Below are 20402 nucleotides of genomic sequence, written 5' to 3'. Positions count from 1 at the left end.
GAGAACAGAGCCTGAGAAACAGCCTCTGGCCTTCATATGTACCTGCACACACACACACACACACACACACACACAGGAGATAGGTAACCCAAGAGTTTTCTATAGAGCTGGGTATAATGGGTGATGCCTTAATCTCAGTCCTCAGGGAACTGAAACTGGAGGATTACTGGGAGTTATAGGCCAGCCTGAACTATCTCGGGAGTTCTGGGCCAGTCTGGGTTACAGACTGAGTCTTTCGTTTGTTTGTTTTGTTTTTAAGAAAACCCCAAACATCTGAGATAGTTCAGCAGGTAAAAGGGCTCAGCTGAGTATAATCCCTAAGAACCATGAAAAGAGAGGACCAACCCCTAAGGATTGTCCTCTGACCTCCACTGATTCAACTACACTCGAGCACACACACACACACACACACACACACACACACACACACGCACAAGTACACACGCCCCAGCCTGAGCTGACGCATCAAGGCTTCAGTGAGCATCTCCTTCTTGAGAGGCCACACATAGGAGAGAGATCGCTATCCCCGTGCTTCAGGGTGTCCAGACTCCTTCACAGGGACTTTACCTGTGCCAGCTAAGTGCAGTGCTAACTAGAGTCAGCGCACACACATCCCCCGAAGAATTCAAACTGGAACCTCAGATTTATCCCATATGCGTTGTTTTTATCAAGACGGCAGACCCTTCACACAGTCTCCTCACAGAAGCGTAATTAGGATACTTCTGTGTCCTGCCGAACTATTAGATGGCACAGGTTCACTGAGAGTGTAGCAGACATCGGAGATCACAGCACTGGAAGGCTGAAGCAGGACAATCTGTGCTTCAGGTCTGCCCAGCCCACATAACAAGGTCAAGTCCTTGAACTCAAAAGTGAGACTCTAATCCCAGCACTCGGGAGGCAGTGGCAGGCGGATCGCTGTGAGTTAGTTAGAGGCCAGCCTGGTCTATAAAGTGAGTCTAGGACAGCCAACGCTACACAGAGAAACCCTGTCTTGGAAAACAAAAACCAAACCAAAACAAAACAAAAGTGAGACTCTTGACTCTTTCTCATAAACAAAACGAAGCATGAAATGGGGCTGGGGCTGCAGATTGGGTGGGAAAGGCTTGGCCTGGGATGCTCCAAGCCCTGAAGATGCACATCTTTCAAAATCCTCCCAGCACTTAGGAAGCTGAAAGATAATGAGCACACCATCCTCAGCCACACGGGGAGGTCGAGGCTAGCCTGAGCTACACAAAAATCTATCTAAAATAAAAGTCATAATCTTGGGTAAACTGAGGCTCACCAGGGTTTTGAAAGTCATCTCCACACTTTCCAAAGACAGTCTAGACAAACCTAGGCATGTGTAGATGTAATTTAAATGTTCAAATCTTTGTCCTCCCCCTCCATTCCCTGTCTTTTGCTCCTATTAAATAAGTAAACTATGTTCCTTCCCTTTGGTCCTTTTACAAGCAGCTGGACTGAACCATCCAATACCACATCAAAATCACTTGAGCTTTATTAGGCATCTTTCCTAGACTTAACAATCTCACAAACAGTGATCAAATTTACGCATTATCAAAACTACAAATTTCTTCTGGCATCCATTTTACTCCTCCAGATACCTTTTAGCAAGGTTTTTGAACACGTCAACAAATACTGCTCGGATGCCTCGCCCTGCGAGTTATCCTAAGGCGGCCTTTTCAGTGCCCCCTTTTCCACAGCATCACTCTTTAGCCTGCCTTCCTCACGTTTTCTCTGTACCTTGCCTCTGGGAGTGGGCAGTTTCTCCGGCCCAGCTTTGTCCTAACACCTTAGAGAATACACACCCATCTGTGCCAGAGGCTCTCCACTGCAGAGAGAAATGCTTCCCCCGGGGGGCTTGTGAATAGCAGCTTTTTGGACCCTAGTGTTAAAGGGTAGGTCTGTCAGTCTAGGTGGGGCCTGGGAATCAGTATTACAGCTAGTTCCCCTGCTGCTGATGCCGGAGCACCACAGCATTACAGTTTTAAGAGTTTGTTTATTTGTTTGTTTATTGAGGCAAGATCTCACTATAGAGCCCTAGCTGGCCTGGAACTCCTGGTGTAGACCAGGCTGACTTGGAACTCACAGAGACTGGCCAGCCCCTGCTTCCTGAGTGTTGGGACCAAAGGCTACACCACCACGCCCTGCTCAAAGATTCACTTTATTTTTAATGATGTGTATGTGGGGGAGGGGTGTGTGCATGTGAGTGCGGGTGTATAAGGAGGCCAGGAGAGGGTCTTGGGTCTCCTGAAGCGGAAGTCACAGGCCTATGTGACTTGTCATGCCCTACTGCCATCCCTACGTGAATGCTGGGAACGGATCTTCAGTCCTCAGCAATAACCGCGCCTTCTCCCCTGCCCAGCTTTGGGGTTTTCGAAGTGATAGACTAGATGACAGAGACAAATCTTCTCTGAACTCCCCATTTCCAGCCCCCGATTCCTGAGCCTTTGGGGAGGAGGTCGCTCCTCTGGGATCCCCCTTCAAAGAGGCTACATCAAGATCTCCCTGAAATCCCTATAAGGTGGAGCATTCCAGGCACCAACCAGACCAAACAGCTATTGTGCTGAATCATTGCATAACAAGACAAGCCCCTTCCCCTTTCCCAATTTTTGGGGGGACCTTTGAGGACTAGGGTAGGGTGCCATCTCCCTCACAGCCGCTGCCCCACGCTTGAAAGATGCCAGCCGCTATGGCCCTGGGGCCAATCTCAACTGGACTCCGGCGCCACGGTCCACCTTCTCCAGGCTCCTGCAACCTTACCAAGAACACCCGGTGTTTCACTACCAGTGGTCTCCATGGCAACCGACAGGGTGTCAGAGACACAAACCCCTTATTGAAGGGGCTGGGGGCCGCGCCCCTCTCCAGTCCCTGAACACACAACCACCTCCAGCAAGAGGACCCTCTTCCCTTCCTCAGGGCTGAAACACCCCCCTCCCCAGCCTTCCAGAGGGCTCCCAGGACTCAGCAGTCGTCCCCCGTCCCCAAGAGATCATCAGAGGGATGTTGACGGTTTTTCACTGGGGAGGGTGGAGACGGGGTGATGATGAAGATATAGGGCTCAGGATGCGCTTGACCCCCTCCCCGGGGACCGAGAAGAAACGGCGGGCGGCGCAGGCGGCCGCAGCGGGCCCGGGGGCGGGCGGTTCCCTAAGTCCCACCTTCGGGGCGGTGCCTGGCGGTGGGGAGTGTCAGGAAGAGGAAGAGCGCGGCCGGGTGCGCGGCGCGGAGCAGGGGCCCGGCCGAGGCAACGGCGCGCGGGCCACCATGGCCACGGACGAGCTGGCCAGCAAGCTGAGCCGGAGGCTGCAGATGGAGGGCGAAGGCGGCGAGGCGACTGACCAGCCGGGGCTCAACGGGGCGGCGGCGGCGGCAGCCGGGGCTCCCGACGAGACTGCCCAGGCGTTGGGCAGCGCGGACGACGAGCTGAGCGCCAAGCTGCTGCGGCGCGCGGACCTCAACCAGGGCATCGGCGAGCCGCAGTCGCCCAGCCGCCGCGTCTTCAACCCTTACACCGAGTTCAAGGAGTTCTCCAGGAAGCAGATCAAAGACATGGAGAAGATGTTCAAACAGTGAGTGCCCCTCGCGCCCGATTCCTCAGCACCCTAGACCTGGCCTCGGGCCTGAACCCCCAATATCCTCAGCCAGGCTCCTCCAGGACGCCGACTCACCAGGGCAGGGAACTCTGCTGCCCCTTCCAGAGGGCCACGAGGCTTCCAGACCCACCACCCCCAGCGTTCAAGTGGATCTGGGGACCCCCTTTTCTGGTCCTAGCACGTGACTGACCCCTCCTCCTGCTGTTGCTGCCCTCGGGATACCCCACACGGCTTGGGGGCACCCGAGGTTCCTTCCAGATAATCGCAGGTCCTCAGTGAGTCCCCACCACCACATAGGGTACCAACCCCCCAACGCTGTTAATGTTACCAGCCTACACCCCCACACACATGCCGAGAAAAGGCCGGTGGCTTCCTGTCCTCTCCCAGCCCGGCTGCTGGACTTCCCTACCTCTACTGCAGTAAGGCACCCCTAGTGCCTCTCAAGGGGCGGGGGACATTCCCGGCACCCATGCCAGACATACGCCTTTTATTAGGGTCCTTTAATTTCTTCTGCTTAGCTCTGATCCCTTCAGTTCTAGGTTGGAACCCCCCCCCCCCCACACACACACACACACCAGTTATTCAGTGTTTACTTTCTGTGGGCGAAAACTCTTCAGCCCTTTCCACTCCACCCACCCACCCGGTTGGCCACGTCCCATGTCCTTAATATTGTGTGGTCTTGCTAGAGAAGGGCTCCTCTGTCCTGGTCCCCCAGTCTACAGACATGAAACTCCCCGCTGTCATCAGGGCCATCATCGGGGCAGAGTTCCCTCGGGGCTTAGCCCTCTTCCGAACACTGTGCCCCCACCTCCGTGGGACCCACACCCCACCCCTTCACTCAGCGGCTGTGCGGCGGGGACTCTCCTGCCTTCTGTAAGAAAGCAGCCTTGTTCCAGCCACAGTCCCGGAGCCTGCACTCTTTCCGGGCAGAAAGGGGCCCCCTTGATGTGTGCCCTGCCTAGGAACCCCTTTAGTTGCTATGATTCCAAGCTGTACTCTCACCTGGTTAGGATGTTCCCCTAGACCTGTGGGCCCAGCCATTCCACAAGCAATATGGAGGAGGAGGCAGAGTACCCACGGGGGTAGGGATGGTGCAGGTGCCCCTCTATAGGACCGTCACCCCTACTTCCTATCACTTCACCCATGGTTCTTGAAAAGGAAACAGTCCTTCGGGGATGCTAGGCTGGAGTGCATTCCAGATGGCGCAGAACCTACTGAGGCTGAGTTTTGGGTGGGGCACACAGGGAGTCCCAAATGAAAAACAGTTGGCAGGTAAAGGGTTGAGAGCCCACACCCGGCTGAGAGTGCCCAGGCACCAACCAGGAAGCCCAGGAAGGGCTCACTTCCTCCATCCAGGGCTCAGAGAGGCTCTTCCCACTTCCTACTTTCCTCCACCCCCACATAGGGGAAGAGGGGATTGGTAACCCCATGCTGTTGATAACTCCATCATGTTGCGATAATTCACCCTCTGGCTTCAGTCTTCACTGACTGACCAGGCCAGGAGTGCAGGAATCCACATTCCTTGCTTTTTGAAACTTAGGGCGGCTGTGACTTCCAGCCAGCGCTGCCCTGTGGGATAATCCAGAGGGTATTCAGATGTGTCATAGATCCCTGCAGCAATAGGGCGGAGGTATGAGGCCGTATCGCTCATACCTGCCTCCTGCCAGCCCCACAGCCCGGGATGGTTCCATCGCCCTTGCGCAGAGGGAGCGCAGCCACAGACTAATAAAGTTAATACTTGCGAAGACTTTACAGCTACAGAATGACAGCAATGGGATTCCATCTCAGACCGGTGGCTCCAAAAGCCGCTGTCTTCCCTTCAGAGCTTTCTCTCACAGATACCTGGCGGCAGTGTCTTGAAACACATCCCAACACCCCTCTCCGTGTGTGCGGCTGACCTTCCTTCCCCCCTGCATCTACCACCAGCCCATTTTACCTTTCTCCTCAAGTCGCCCATCTCTTATGTTCTGTAGTATTCTTTTCCCTCAAACCATGGAGGTGTTTTGGGGAACCCAGATACCCCCAAAGAGCAAGCTTGGGAGAGACTGCTTTGATTTGGGGGGGAACCAGTTTAATGGAGAGGTGCTTTTTTCGGAGATTAGAGGATGCCGAGCTCCCCAGAGCTACTTCTTGGCGCTAGCACTGCCTGCTGGGGGTGTTGGGAGGGGTGGCAGGGCAGGAAGGGCCCAGAAAGCTGGACCTCAAGGAAAGGAAGTGCCACCCGCCAGGGTCCCTGGCTGGGGCACAAAGCTGCTGATGTTGTATTCAGGGAAACAAGGCCTCACTGTGCCCGGGAGCCCAGCCCAGCCGAGTCATGGCTGGGAACAGCCACAAATGGCCTCTCAGAGCACAAGATGTGTATTCTGCTTCCTCTGTGCAAGTGGCTGCTGCCTCCTGTGGCCCAGCAGGTCCCCGATGCCAGCCAAGGCTCTGTTGTGAGCAGGGGCAGGGTGGAGAGGAGCCGGTCAGTGCCCCTGGAAAGTGGAGCCAGCTTTTCCTTGGCAGCCACAGTGAGTAGGCTGGGCTTTCCCCCCATCTGCTTGTCAGCACCAGACCTCAGTCTACCCCTGTGCTAGAACAGCTGTGTGTGATGACTCCTGGGGGCACTTATGTTCTGGCCTTATTTCTAAGGGATCTTGAGCACATATGTTCTTCAGAACTACTGTGCAGTCTTCCAATCCGCCCATTCGGCATGGACGAGCAGAAGCCGCCTGAGGACAGCAGTAGGAGGGAGAATGGGAGGAAACAGCTGGCTCTGCCAGCCGACTCCAGTCCTTCTCCCCATTTTACAGACAGGAAAACTGAGACCCAGAAGGGAGAAGTGACCTGCTCAGGATCATGGGTTTTTCTGAAATTAGGGCCTGGGAGTGACACTTGCTGGGTTTCGCCTGCTCTGGGGCGTAGAGGCCTTACATTTCAGAGCCTGCACCCCCTCCTCCTGGTAGCGCCAGGCTATGTCCATGCTCTCTCACCACGGCCTCCTCCCTCTCTCTGCTCATCCAGCAGAGTTGTTTCTAGAACCTTCCAAGGCAAAAAGACATGGGACAGACATACAGAATTTCAGGGATGGCTGCCCCTGGGCGGACTACTGCCCCGGAAGAGCTCTGGAAGGTTCTGTAAGCCAACACCTGCCTGGAAGGTAGGCAGCCATGTAATTGTGGATCTGCTGTGGAATCTGAGGAAGGTGCCCTAGCCCCTTGTCCTGCCTGGCCTGACACTGGCCCTACGCCTCTGCCCAGCCTCCTCCCCGCCCACTTTGGATCTCATGACCCCTTGCATCAGGCCAGCTAGCTTCTCTTTCCTTTTCACCACAAGCTCCTGGGGCCACCTGCCCTTCTCGGTCTTCCCTTCCTGGTTGACAGTCTGCCGCCCTAGGTGGCTGTGGTCCTTTTGGACCTAGAGCACACTGCTTAACCCTTTCTGAGCCTCTTTTCTCCTGGTGTAGCTTAACCTTAGTACTTGGCATAGAATCAGTACTTACTAAGTTATTCTCATCATCGTCCCAAGTTCAGCATATGCCCTGGCCCTGGTGGCGGTCATCAGTGCTGACACTGAAGTAGCTCAGAATGAGCCTCTGGCTGCCTCCGATTCCCCCCAACAGAGTTGCCAGGCTGTTAGTCTGGCAACAGTCCTCTGCTCTGGGCCAGAATGACAGGGATTCTACCCCATAGCTACTTTCCTCTTGCCCAACAGCCGCTCTGATTGACAGCCACATATTGCTTTGATAAATAACAAAAATAGAGAAATGAATTCATTATCACTTAATTACGTGGAAGGCAGGTGGCAGAAGAAAGGGGAAACACAAGCAGCAGCCTTTGGAGTGACACAGAACTGGGACACAGGTCCTTGCCACCCAGCTGGGTCTCTCTGGGCGGGGTCTTCAGTTTTTGAGTCTCTTTTTCTCCTGGGCCCATAGGACCTCGCTGGAAAAACAGAACTGTCACAGGAGCAGCCTGGGGACTGTTAAGGTCATGGACATCTTAGAAAACAAGGTTGTTGCCTGTCACCCAACAGCTATCTAGTTTTTGTGTATGCAAGTTCCAGCCAAAGGCCTTGTAGATCCCACAGAGACCTTTGGGAGGTCTCCTGTGGGCCCACAGAGCCAGTGATGAAAGGAAGCCTTCTGTATTTCTACCAGGAGGAAAGACTGCAGCCTCAGGGCCCCACAGCTGCCTGTGGGTGGAGCTTAAGATGTCCCTGGGCCCAGTCCTTACTAGAGAGAGTCCCAGGGGAACTCACCTGTGTTACTTTAGTCCTCCGGGCTCGAAGAGGTTAAGTCACTTGGCCCAGGTCCTGAGTGCTGCTTGCATGATTAGATCCAGGAGGCTAGGGGGTGAAGGTCTGGTCCTTGTTTGTAGAAGCCGAGCCTAGCTTGGTGAGGGTTGGGGTGCCTCACACCCCAGGGAGGGGAGATTCCCAACAATGGGCCCCTTCTTCTTTTCCACCCACTTCCCCTCTGCATCTGAGTCACCTCCCCTCCTCCTCCTGGGGACTTTGTGATTCTTGGGTTTACGCTTCTCCTTCACACCTTTGCCTTTGCCTGAGGTCCAGGCGTGGCTTTAACGGGAAGAGTTCAGACTCAAGGGTCACCAGGACTGTCAGAGGCCCTAAAGCAGGCCCAGCCTAGGCTGAGAAGTTAGTCACTTTGCAGCCTCTTGCAAGGACAGTCCCGATGCCCTACAGCTGAGTTACTTCTGGATGCCCAGCAGCCTTCTTGAGGGACTTTGTTCCACTTTTCAGGAACAGGAGGCTGTGGAGCCAGGCAGGTGTGGCTGCCGGGCCCAGCCTGGCAGTGCTTCGTGGGAAGGCCTACCTGGACTCAGCCATTTGGCTGATGAATGGGGCCACTACTGACCCTCTAGGTGCCAGGACCCCAGCTTTCCTCCTCCTCTTTGTGTACTACTACTAATTATTGTTTTTTTATTATTGTTTGTCATTTTATATATATGGGTATTTTGCCTGCATGTGGACCTGCACATTGGATCCCCTGGAACTGGAATTATAGACAGTTGGGTGATAGAGTTATAGACATATGGGTGATGGAAATAGGACCCGTGCCCTCTGCAAGAGCGACCACTGCTCTTATCCACAGTGCCATCTCTCCAGCCCTGCTGGCTCCCTTCCTGATACTTCCTTAGCATCCCGCAGGATTCCCATGACCACTTCCCAGGTAGGGAGACTGCATGTCAGATTAACGTCCCAGAGCTGGTGAAAAGCAGAGGCAGTCGAGGGTCTGACTCTGTACTTGGCTGGTTCCCCCCTCACGTGGCCCATAGATCTTCAGCATCTCTTGTGCCCTCAGGCTCTTATATTAGACTATGTACCTCTACAAGTCTGCCCTGCACGCAAGTGCTTCCCGAGTCTGGTGGCCTGTCAGCCCAGCAGAGGCAGGGGGACAGAAAAATTTAAGGCCAGCCTGTGCTGCAAAGTGAGTTCAAGACCAACCTGGGCAACTTGGTGAGACCTCAGTCTGCATGAGGCACTGGAGTTAATCCCCTGTACCACTGAGAGAGAGAGACAAAGAAGGAGAAAGTATGGGCCGGTCTGTACTCCGCTGCCACTTCTCTAACGGTGACAGCTCTCGGCAGGCCATTTAGTCCGTCAGTTTAGGAGTGAGATGAATGGAGTCAAGAGGAAGTAGCTAACACTCACTGGGTTACACTAGACACCCAGTACCAGTCTATAATACTATCATGAGTGATTATTAAGGGTGGGCGGAAATAGAGCAATGTCAGGGCTCTCCCACACTGCCACCCTGGCTCAGCCTGTGGGTGGTGTCAAACTTGAGATTAAGACAACCCTGAGCCTCGACAGCCCCCGGCAGTTTGGGGCTCTCATTGGACCCATGGGTTCTCCAGAAAACTGGGGAGGGGGACCATGAGCATTGCACATTGTTCCTTCCCAAAACCCTGACTTAAGATGGACCATCATAGGTCAGATTGTGCTCAGAGGAGGAGTGATGATGCCTGGCTTTTCCCATGAGTCAGGCAGTGGGGGTGGGGGCGTGCCCTGCTGGCCCTGATCAGCTGTCATTACTGGGACCCACGGGCACTTTCCATGGAGACAGGCAAGCAGGCCCAGGCTGGCCAGAACAGCCAGCAGGATTGGAAGTCACTGACACTCCAGAAGTTACCTGCCCTCCACGGTGCCTTTCCATTTCTCAGGGTACAGAGGCTCAGGTTCAGGAGGCCACCGAGACCTCTCCTGCACATGGGAGGCCCCAACAAACAGCCACATGATGACCATAATGAAATAAGTTTGAAGAGTTTGAAGCACCTGATGCGTGATGGCCATTTCCTATTCATGATTACACTTACTCATTAAGAATCCCAAAATAGATGTTTGTGATAATAACACAGCATACAGACGGGGCCCCCTGAGCCCAGCACCCCTTCAGCAGTCTTTGCTCCTGTGTGGCCCCTTGGTGCCAGCAGCACAGGCCTGGGCTGGGCACTAGAAGGGACAGACTGTACTTCCCTGTGTCCCTTCCCTTTGCTGGGGCAACAGCCGGGATACTGGGCTCCTTCAGCCAGCACAGCAGGGATGGGGCTGGGGTTGCCAAAGCCAAAGGGACCCACCTTAGGGACCAGTGAGCCTCCATACTTAGAGATACGGGGCGGGAAAACTGCACTGGGAGTTTGGCCCTTACAGAGGGCTGGCTGATGTGACCTCCACTATCCTTTCCAACCCTGGGTCTGGAGGCAGCAGGAGACAGAGAGTGTGGCTATCGCAATTAGACCCTAGCTGCACCCATGTCACCACTGACCTTGGCAAAGGGATTCCTGTACTGAGAGAATCTAACTAAGAACAATTCGCCCGCTACCCAGCATATGGTAAGGTATTCATTCATCAGTCTCCACTAAAGATAACCTTGTGAAAGCTGCCCGCCTGGGTACAAGCCAGGCGTCCACACTTCGTGTTGTCAGAGCCAGGAACTGCCCACCCTTGTGACTCTGGATTATCAGGACCGGGGGAGGGGAGGGAGATAGGGAGAGCAGCTTTTATAGGACCACATTCAGTCCTAAAGACAGGGTCTGCCTGCTGGCAGCTGTAGGGAGGGTGATGGGAGGGATTTTTGTCACTTGCAGGGCAGCAGCTGCTGCTGAGCCCTCCCCTGGTAAGAACTATGCAAGGGGAGGCAGGCAGGAATGTGGGCCAGGTGCCAGGCCCACAGCAGCCTCCCTCCAGTGCTTGGGAAAGGTGCTGGTCTCTGGAGCCTGGGAGTTTTGTTGACAGAGCTGGGTGACATTTCTGGTTGGCCTTCCTGGGCCAACCCCAAGTGGAACACTGGGCCCAGCCTCCCCCACCCTGCCTACATGCTTGAAAATGTAGGGTACCAATGGCCCAGGAGGAAGAGGGAGGCAGAGAGATGTGAAGAATCCAGCCAGTAGCATCCTGCCTGTGGTGTGACCCTGGGCTTATCACTCTGCGCTGTGCACCCCAATTTTCCCCTATAAACTTGCGGGCCAGGCTATGTGGATGAGCCCTGAGAAGCCTCAGTTCCAGCTTAGAAGGGCAGCAGGATAAGAGGACACCCCCCCCCCCCAGCCAAGGTGCCCTGTGCAGCCTCGGGGGACGCCATTCTCTCCACGGCTGCTCGCCTGCTTGGAGGCATGGGACAGTCCCCCACTGTCCCCTCCCCTACTTACAAGAAGGAACGCAGGGAGACCCAGAGCTGTGTCCTCTGAGGCTCCCCTCTCCTTCAGCTTAGCCAGACCCCTAAGGTGCTAGATCTTCAAGTCAGGCATGGTAGGGGGTAAGTAAGTTCCAGAGGAGGGGAAGTCCCGGGGGAGCCCCTTGGTCATCAATGCAGACTGACCCCCCATCCCCTCAGGTCACTCTGCCATAAGCCCCTCTTCCCAGCCCTGCGCCATAAAGCCTAGAGCCCTTGGAAAAGCCAGTGCTTGTTTCTTTGTTTTTAGGACAGCTCTATCTGGCCTTGAACGCTCTTATGTAAACCTAGCTGACCACTGCAGTCCTCCCCCTTCTGTCTTCCAAGTGCTGAGATTATTGACAAGAGTCATCACAGCCAGCGCCAACACAGTGGTGTTCTTTTTGTTTTGGTTTGGTTTTAGGGCTTTTTTTTTTTCTTTCTTTCTTTCTTTATTTTTTAATTTTAGTGCTCTGTGTATGTGTGTGCACCTGGAAAAAAAATAGGCATTATGTAATGCAGTGCCTGCAAAGGCCAGAAGAGGGCGACAGATCCTTTGGCGCTGGAGTTACAGGCGGTTGCCAGCTGGCTGGCCTGGGTGCTGAGAATCAAACATGGCCCCCATGATTGCGCATCCAGGCTCCAGGGCTCCATGTGGCTTTTTTTATCCCGATGTCACTGCCATTTTCATAGTAAGGGTGTGAAATGCTCCCTGTCGTATCTGCTGCGTGATCCTAACGACACTGACAGGTTTTAAGCACCCACTGTGTGCTGGCCACTTTATATCTTTAATTGCAGTTAACTTTTAATATCTTTAAAAGCAGACAATAACATTTGGTTATGATTGTCATAATTAGCATATATTTAGCACCTGTTGTGGGTCTGGCCCTGAGTTAGAGTCAACTTGAGTCATCTCACAATTGCCTCACCTCCAGAGTGAGTCCTTTGATCTGCATGGTAGAAATGGCGACCGTCAGGCTCTTGCGGTCAGGTGACCAGCCAGCCTACCCAGCCAACTGAGGCAGAATTGGGGTTTTGGTTCAAAGTGGGTGTGTAGTTGAGCCTGTCAGGTTGGCCCTGCAACCTGGCCACGATGTACATCGTTAGGGCCTTTGGGAAATGGTCACCTCCTCCACCTTGCACCAGGCTTCCTTTGGCTCTGTGTCACCTGGCTCAGTGATTGATATTTTTTTGGAACTGTAGCCAGCCCCTGCATCGTCCCCCTGGGGACTGGAGTCTGCCTGGGTTGGAGCCCAGCCCTAGTAATTGATTGACCTTTGATGAATGTGTAGGCTGCGGTTTGAGGTGGGGCCTGGCCCAGCCTGAAGCTTCCAGACCAAAGGGAATCCACAGACCAACCTGACGTCCAGGCTTGGAGTTGGTGTGCACTTCCTTTAGACTGAGTTATCCTGGCTTTGACAGACACACAGACCCTGGAATTCGGATCCAGCTGGGGTCCCGGAAAAACGAGGGACATGTGGCTGCTCCCGCGCTGGAGTCTGAATCCAGGCTGGTACCCTCCTCAGTGGTCCTCCACCCCAATCCGGACCTGCTGTGATTGCTGAGCACATAAAAATAAAGTGGCTGGCACACAGCGGTTCCTTGGCAAGATAACTAAATCTCCCCAGAGTAGTGATAGCGGCCATGCAGAGCCAGCTACTTACTGTGTGGACTTTTTGTTGGGGCTTGGTTTCTCTGAGGCCATCTCCACTAACTAGGAGGCACCATGACATCTGGGTTTCTCAGCCCCACTCCAGTGCTGTCTATATTGGACCTGTGATGGTTGGTTTGACTTGGCACGGTTTAGAATCCCTGGAAATGGAATCTCAGTGAGGGATTGTCTAGATCAGGTTGGCCTGTGGGTGTGTCTGTGGGGGATTATATTATGCTAATTGATACGGAAAGCCCCAGCCTAAGAGGGCAGCACCATTCCCTCCCTGGGTTTGGGTTTTCAATTCTGTAAGAGTCTTATTCTGGTTTCCTTCCCATGTTGTGACAAAGCACCCTGAAGCAATCTGGGGAGAAAAGGACTTATTTGGCTTACACTTTGGAGAAGTCAGGACAGGAACTCAAAGAGGAACTTGAAGCAGAAACCGAAGATAAATGCCGCCTGTCGAAAGTGCAGCTAGCTTTGCTACGCAGCCCAGCACCACCAGCCCAGGGAATGGTGCCGCCCATGGTGGGCTAGGCCCTCTTACACTGATTAACTGTCAAGGTAATCCCCCACAGACAGACCTGCCGGCCAATCTGATCTGGGCAAACCCTTACTTGAGATTCCCTTCTCAGATGACTCTCGGCTGTGTCAAGTTGACCATTAGAGCCAAGTAGGACAGGTAGGGAGAGTGAGCTGAGCGATAGCAGACACTGGATCAGTTCACTCACCGCTGTGTGGGTAGGATGAAAGTGGCTGGAAGCTGGAACTGGAAGCTAGAAGAACCCTTTCTCTCCGAGCTGCTTTGTGCCAGGGTGTTTTAACATAACCTCAGAAAAGAGACCAGCCCGTTCTCCTTGTAGGGCACACTATACTGGGTACTGGAGGCAGCTTCCTTGGTGTCTGTAGCACCCATGACCCCCAGTTAAGACAACCAAAGATGTGTCCAGATGTTCCTTAAAGGCCCCACATCCTGCGCTGTGCTGAGGAGGAGCCCAGGCAGTCTGACATGAGAGCTATGACGTGCCATCTCTGACCTCCATTGGAGTCCAAGTTCAGAAAGTAGAGGAGGTTGTGATCCCAAGGGACAGGAGGAGAGGTGTCCTTGTGCCCTGCCATGGGAAAGGCAAGCCCCTCAGCAGACATTCCTGTCAGCAAAGGCTAACAGCGGGTACCCAGCACTTCACCACCAGTAGACGTTCTGCCGTGACAGGAGTGCCCAGCCGCCTGTGGGCCCTTCCTGCTGCAGATGGAGGCTGGGCTATGACAGCTCTTGCCTGCCTGCCTGCCTGCCTGCCTTCCTGGCTTCCCACCACATCCTCTCACACTTGCTCCACCCCTGTCCCTCTGCCCTCAGGGCCCACTAGCCTGCCTGTCCCCACCCAGCCCCCCTGCTCTGTAGGGGACACAGTGCCAAGTCCCATCTTTGCTGTGCTTCATTACTTCCAAGGCCTGACTCACTCGTGCATGAACTATTTTTACTCCTCACACAAATGCTCGCTTTGGCGCTCCCGACAGAAACCGTTCTGCAGGTGGCCACAGGACGCAGAAGGAGGCCGGGCACAGATGAAGAGATTTATAAGTTCATCAACCCGATGGACTTGGGATATTAACCCAGCTCCTTCCTTACTGATGTGTGACCTTGGGCAGGTCAGTTAGCCTCTCTGAGCCTTTGGTTATTAAGCATATTAAATCAAAGACAGTTTTCAGTTCCTGGGGGCTGATAGGTGCCTAAAGTTGGGTATAGCTGTGTGAAACTGGAGCGGGGCAAAGGGGGCCCTGAGCTAAGCAGGAAGGGGGCACCCGGTGTCTGTAATTGAGCACCTTTGTGTGCAGCTTGTCACCTACCCATCTGAAGGCCTTAGGTACCACACAAGACTTCCTTAGGCAGAGAAGCCTGTGTGTCACCCTCAGCCCCCATCCCCCCAGGCTGGCATCCCAGCAGACAGTCAGAGCAGGCATCTGTCACCCTGATAAGAAGACCTGGTAGACCTTGCAAGCAAAGGCATTGCTTCAGGGGTGGGTAGCGCCTCACCAGGAGATGGGCTGGAAGCCACCCCTGGCCACTCACAGCACAAGGAGTGTGACCGAAGGAAGGAGACATGAGGACCAGGCTGTTGGTGGCAGAGGAAAAAGAGAAGGGCGGACACAGAGGCCTGGTTATCAGCTGGTTCTGAGCCAGGCCACCCAACACCCCTGCTACTCCTTCCTGCAGGCTTCCAGAACAGCCTGTTCCCTGAACACACCCAGGTCCACAGCCCCTGGGTGACACGGCCCTGCCCCTGCCTCCCTCCCTCCCGGAGGCATGCTCCAAAGAGGCTGCTGAGATCCTCAGGATTCTTCTCAGGTCATTTATTCAACACTCTAAGCACTTGTTAGGAGCTTTTTACTCTCTCTTTTAGAGCCTGGGCATCACAAGCTGGAGCAGGAAGTGAGAGCCCGGGTGGAGGGCGAAGGGTGAAGGTAGCCACTGGTCCCAAGTCACGGGGTGTGGCTCAGTGCTGAGGGGAATGTGCAGCACAGAAATAAACAATGGGGTGTAATGAGGCACACCTACAGTCCCAACATGTGGAGGCAGAGGAGAGAGGATTGCTGAGTGCATGGCCAACCTGGGCTACATAGGGACTTCCGGGACAACTGGATCTTCGTAGTGAGACTGTCTCAAAAGGAGTAAATACTGGCGCCATCTTCCACATCCGTGCTATCCTCTGACCACCGGGAATGATTTTACATGTGTGTGCTCTCACATGCACGTGCGCACACGTACATACACACATGCACACACACAGGCATGACAGTTGGCAGTGTTTGGGGAGACATTTGGCTCCCACAGCCCAGGAGAGCTACTTCCATGAACATCCCCTAGTGCACAGGGCAGCCCCCACAGGGAAGAGGGTCCCAGCCCCAGCCCACAAGACTCTGCCACCTAACTGGAGCCCACAGATCAGGCCAATGTGAGGCTAGGGCGTCCCTCCAGTGCCTGGACAGGAGATGGCTGGACCCACAGCCGTGCTGTGAGCTCTTCCTGCTTGTTCATGCCACACTCTGTACAGGAGGCTGTGGTTTCCTCCCCCAGGCCTCGGGCTTGGGCCAGAGCTAGCCAGACCACGTGGTGAGGTCCCTCTCGGCTCCAGTGGGAAGACACTGAGCACTTCCGCTAACCCAGGCTTGTGGCCTCTCTGTATAGTCAGATGTGAGGTATGTCAAGACATCCCTACACCTCTCTGCATCTGCAGGTATGATGCCGGCAGGGATGGCTTCATCGACCTGATGGAACTGAAACTCATGATGGAGAAACTGGGCGCCCCCCAGACTCACCTGGGCCTGAAGAGCATGATCAATGAGGTGGATGAGGATTTTGACAGCAAACTCAGCTTCCGGGAGGTGAGTCCATCCCCCGGCTGTCTTCCCTCCCGCCTCATCCTCCCAAGTGCTGAGATTATAGGTATAAGGCATTATACCTAGCTGGGTTTTTTTATTACAATTTGGTCACTTTGTATACCCAGCTGTTTTAAATGATTTCTATGCGCTCAGCTGAGTTGTGGGAAAGGCTGGGCACTCTGAGGACCTGGGGTTAGAAGGGGGTTGCCTGAAATAAGATTACACAGTGCTTGGCTCAGAGGAAAGGGAGTGATGAGTTCTGCTGAGGGCATCAGGCATGGTGCTAGGTGACTTCCTATTCTCTGGGGCAGAGGCTATGGACCAGCGTTTAGGGAATGGCAGGAGGGGCAGAGGCTCACAGCAAAGTAGCTGTGGTTCTAGGCCCTAAACACATGGCATTGCCTCTATGGGGAGGTCCGTGCTCCAGGGAGTCCAGGCTCTTAGAGAACTGACAGGAAATCAAAGGAAGTAGGGGAGAGAGATGATGTCAAGGCCTTCTTAGGGTGTGTGTGTATGTGCGGGGTTGACAGGCCAGGGAAGAAAGTCCAAGTGTTCCACGGTAGTGGCTCGGGTCAGAGAGCATCTATTCCCATCCTTCCAAGACTTAAGCCTTTGGCCATCTCTGAGCCATCTTCCTACTGCATAATGGGAGCGCGGTCCCTCTGGGGCCTTGGGAATGCAATGCAGTATAGATTCGGGTCAGGGAACAGCAGGTAGCAAGGAGAGGCAGGCAGAAGCCAAGGGTGGCAGCTGTGTTTGTGCCTCAGCTCAGGGTCCTAACGGGACAGACCAGGAAGATAGGGGCTGCTTCCTGCCGGTGAGCACAGGGCATGTCTGCAGGGGGATCGGAGCTGAGGCCTGCTTGTGGCCAGGGGAGAAGGGGACGGGGAACAAAGGATGACTTTGCTCTCGGTGTGCCCGGCTCACCCTCCGGCCTTCCCTTCGCAGTTCCTTCTGATCTTCCGCAAGGCGGCAGCAGGGGAGCTTCAGGAAGACAGTGGCTTGCACGTGCTGGCCCGCCTTTCGGAGATCGACGTCTCCACCGAGGGCGTTAAGGGGGCCAAGAACTTCTTCGAGGCTAAGGTGAGGAGCTGAGGACTGCGGGGCCCAGCTGTGTGGCGGGCTGAGGCCTGGCACAGTCCCTCCTGACCCTGTGTGGAGGCTGCAGGGGAGAGCTGCCACTGAAGCTCTGTGGGGTGTGAGGGAGGCGGCCAGCATTGCTCCCCGGAGACCCCACCCTGCCCCTCTCCTGGGGGAAGCTGAGGAGCCCTCAGACCATCTGCACGTATAGCCTCCTCCCCGTCAGCACATGTGTGGATGGAGGAGACACATTTCGTCCACTGGCTCCTGAGTCCTGCTCACCCAGGACTTCCCCCATCACCGCCTTTCCTTATTTCTCTTTCCCATGTGAAGCTGAGACCTTTGCTCCCCTTCCTATCTCTTGTCCTTCGGTAGAGATATCAGGGTTCGCCACTGGACCTGTGTGTCTTACCTAGGACAGGATGTCAAGGGCATCATTGCTGCCTATAGAGCCCTACCCTGCTTCTGCCAATGAATACTCTGTCTCTCTCTCCGTGTGTGTGTGTGTGTGTGTGTGTGTGTGTGTGTGTGTGTGTGTGTGTCCTCTCTCTCTGGGAGACATGGTCTCATATAACCCAGGCTGGCCTTGAACTTCTGACCCTCCTGCCTCAGTCTCCCCAGTACTAGGATCACAAGTGTTCAGCTCGCTACCCAGTTCTTTGAAGTGCAGCTCAAAACTAGAATGTCACTCGTGCCAGGCGAGCACTATGCCAGCTGGGCCCCAGCCCCTCCCCTAGAAGGCCCTGTGGTCAAGCCTAGGCGGAGAGATGCCTGTGGCTCTCACGCTGTTGGTGAGAACGCTGGCCAGAAAGGGTTCCCGGGAAAGCAGCTCCAAGGCAGGGCTGATACAGAGACCACACCCCTGACCTTTCCCCTCACCCCCCAGGTACAGGCCATCAACGAGTGCAGCCGCTTTGAGGAAGAGATCAAAGCCGAGCAAGAGGAAAGGAAGAAGCAGGCTGAGGAAGTGAAGCAGCGCAAAGCGGCCTTTAAGGAGCTGCAGTCCACCTTCAAGTAGCCAGGGCCGAGGCCAAGTCCTGGCCAGCCCTGCCCCGTGTTCGGTCGTCCGGGGGCGTGGGTGGGTACAGGAGACCTGAGGGAGACAAGGACCACTGCTAAAATCTAAGCCGTATGTTAACGGATCTCATCCGGGAGTCTCCCCGGTGGTTGGGCCAGTCCCTGTCCCCGCCTGCTGTTCCTGAGGCTGTGACACCCACCAGCATCCTCTCTGGCCATCCCTGTGTCTGTTCTCTGGCTACCCTGCTGCCCGCTCTAGCCCAGCTCCAGCCCATTCACGCCCCTGCCTTGTATACCAGCAGCTCTCTCCACCTACCCTTAACTATACAGGCTGCCCTGCCCTGGGCCTGATGGCCCCTCCCTGGATAGGGACCAGCAGAGAGAGAGAGCCCCCTCCCCGGGGCAGTTCCTTTCAGATGGGCACCGTCTCTACTGGAAGCGGAGGGGCTCCTGTATTTGTGCGGAGATCCAGGCCCTAGCACTCTAGGCTGATCTAAATGGGGCCCAGCCGGGCGGGGTGAAGGCCACTGTGCGAATCTACCTCACAGGCTACACTCTGCTAGGCATGCCATGGGGACGTGAGTGACAGGGCTCTGTGGGGAGGGGCAGGAAGGCCACTCTGTGACACCGCACCCCCAGAGGGTCCCAAGGGGCTGTGGAGAGAGAGGTGGGATCGCTAAGGGATTGGCCCTCCTAGAGAGGACCTCAGCACTCTGCCTTGACCCCCCAGGGAGTGCCTGATGTGTTTGTGTGTATTGGCAGTAGGACACGGGGCTGGCACCCCTTCCGCACCATCCCTTCCTGGGTTCGCCACCAGTGACAGCACCCACCTGTCATGCCCCCCCCCCGGAGAACGCATGGGGATTCCCCGAGCCCATCACCAGACAGGCCATAGTGAAACCCGTGCTGTTCCTCCATGGCTCCATGTGCTTGCTCACGCGTGTGTACGTGTGTGTCCGTTGCCGTGTTGTGAAACTGTGACGTTACCCAGTCCAAGTGAATGGCCATCGAGGCCACCGTTATGCAATGTTCGGTATGTCACTGCTTTTGAAACTCGATGACTCTTTATTTTACTACAATGCCTCAAGAGTCCCCGGCTGCCCCCGTGGGACCGCAAAGGTTTTATTTTTTCGGTCTTAGGACCTACGAGAATTGGAGGGGCCGAGCCACAGCCGTGGCCCTGGCTTGCGTTTGCCTTTAGTGGATATGTTTATACAGATGAATATAAATTCCCTTTACTTTTGGCTTTCTGCATTTTATTTTATTTTTTTTTGTTCTCCCTCTCACCATCTCCCGACTCCCTCCCAAAAAGAAAAAAAAAAAAAGCTACTTCTTCATTCGGTGGTACGATTATTTTTTTTAACTAAAGTGAGATAAAATTCTATATTCTTATGTGTGTGTGGTTTTTGATGGCTGACTGAAGAGTTTGGGGACGGGACGGGGATAAGGTCGCTGGATCTGGGCCGTCATGTCAGGAGCCTGGGGAGGAGCACCCTCCTGGTAAAGAGGCTGGTCCCTTAGCCCCTGTAAGCTACTCCTGTAAGTACTACGTGTATTAAACTCATTTCATCCTTAAAACAGTGCTTGCCGAAGGGGCACTGTTTTATCCCTTTTAAACATTGAGACTAGGGAGGCCTGAAGGGGCACACAGACCAGTTGGGGCAGCAGGATTCCAGCTAGGCCCCGGCCCGTGCTCCATCATAGGGCCACCTGCCTCGAGATTTCACAGAGGCGGGCCGTCAGAATGATGGCCAGAACAGATGCGGTCCGCATCGGTCACCCCAGCTTCCGGGGCTGAGGTAAGGGAAGGGAGAGTTCTCGTGTGGTTGACCTGGGTACCCTGTCTAAAGAAAACAGAACAACTGTTATGGCTACCGAGATTCAGAACCAGTGAGCGTGCCCTCCCCGCCTCCCACCTCCGCTGGCATCCAGACACCCACCATCATCGATGCCCCTGGAGTGTTGGAATGGGACCAGCAGCTTCCTTGTGGGGCCCATAGCATCCCCGTTTCCATCTGCCAGACTGGAC

At 54.8% G+C, this 20402-nt stretch overlaps 1 protein-coding gene across 1 annotated transcript; it reads left to right on the top strand.

Moving 5' to 3' along the window:
• The first annotated feature begins 3195 nt into the window (after positions 1 to 3195).
• Efhd2 (EF-hand domain family member D2) lies at positions 3196 to 19757 on the top strand. The gene is made up of 4 exons (XM_055611262.1): positions 3196 to 3569; positions 16132 to 16279; positions 17225 to 17359; positions 18243 to 19757. Exons 1-4 carry the CDS (start codon positions 3265 to 3267, stop codon positions 18372 to 18374), a joined length of 720 nt encoding a protein of 239 aa, XP_055467237.1. The 5' UTR covers positions 3196 to 3264; the 3' UTR covers positions 18375 to 19757.
• Positions 19758 to 20402: the final 645 nt, after the last annotated feature.

The sequence above is a fragment of the Psammomys obesus genome, unplaced genomic scaffold, assembly GCF_907164565.1.
Source record: "Psammomys obesus unplaced genomic scaffold, mPsaObe1.curated_primary_1811, whole genome shotgun sequence".
Classification (NCBI taxonomy): Eukaryota; Metazoa; Chordata; class Mammalia; order Rodentia; family Muridae; genus Psammomys; species Psammomys obesus.
This window is presented reverse-complemented; position numbering and strand designations above follow the sequence as displayed.

What these genes read in the sequence shown, in the direction of transcription:
- Efhd2 (XM_055611262.1), top strand. Translation starts at nt 3,265, where the DNA reads ATGGCCACGGACGAGCTGGCCAGCAAGCTGAGCCGGAGGCTGCAGATG. An exon ending in ATGGAGAAGATGTTCAAACA is followed by an intron (nt 3,570 to 16,131) that starts GTGAGTGCCCCT and finishes CTGCATCTGCAG; the next exon opens with GTATGATGCCGGCAGGGATG. An exon ending in AGAACTTCTTCGAGGCTAAG is followed by an intron (nt 17,360 to 18,242) that starts GTGAGGAGCTGA and finishes CTCACCCCCCAG; the next exon opens with GTACAGGCCATCAACGAGTG.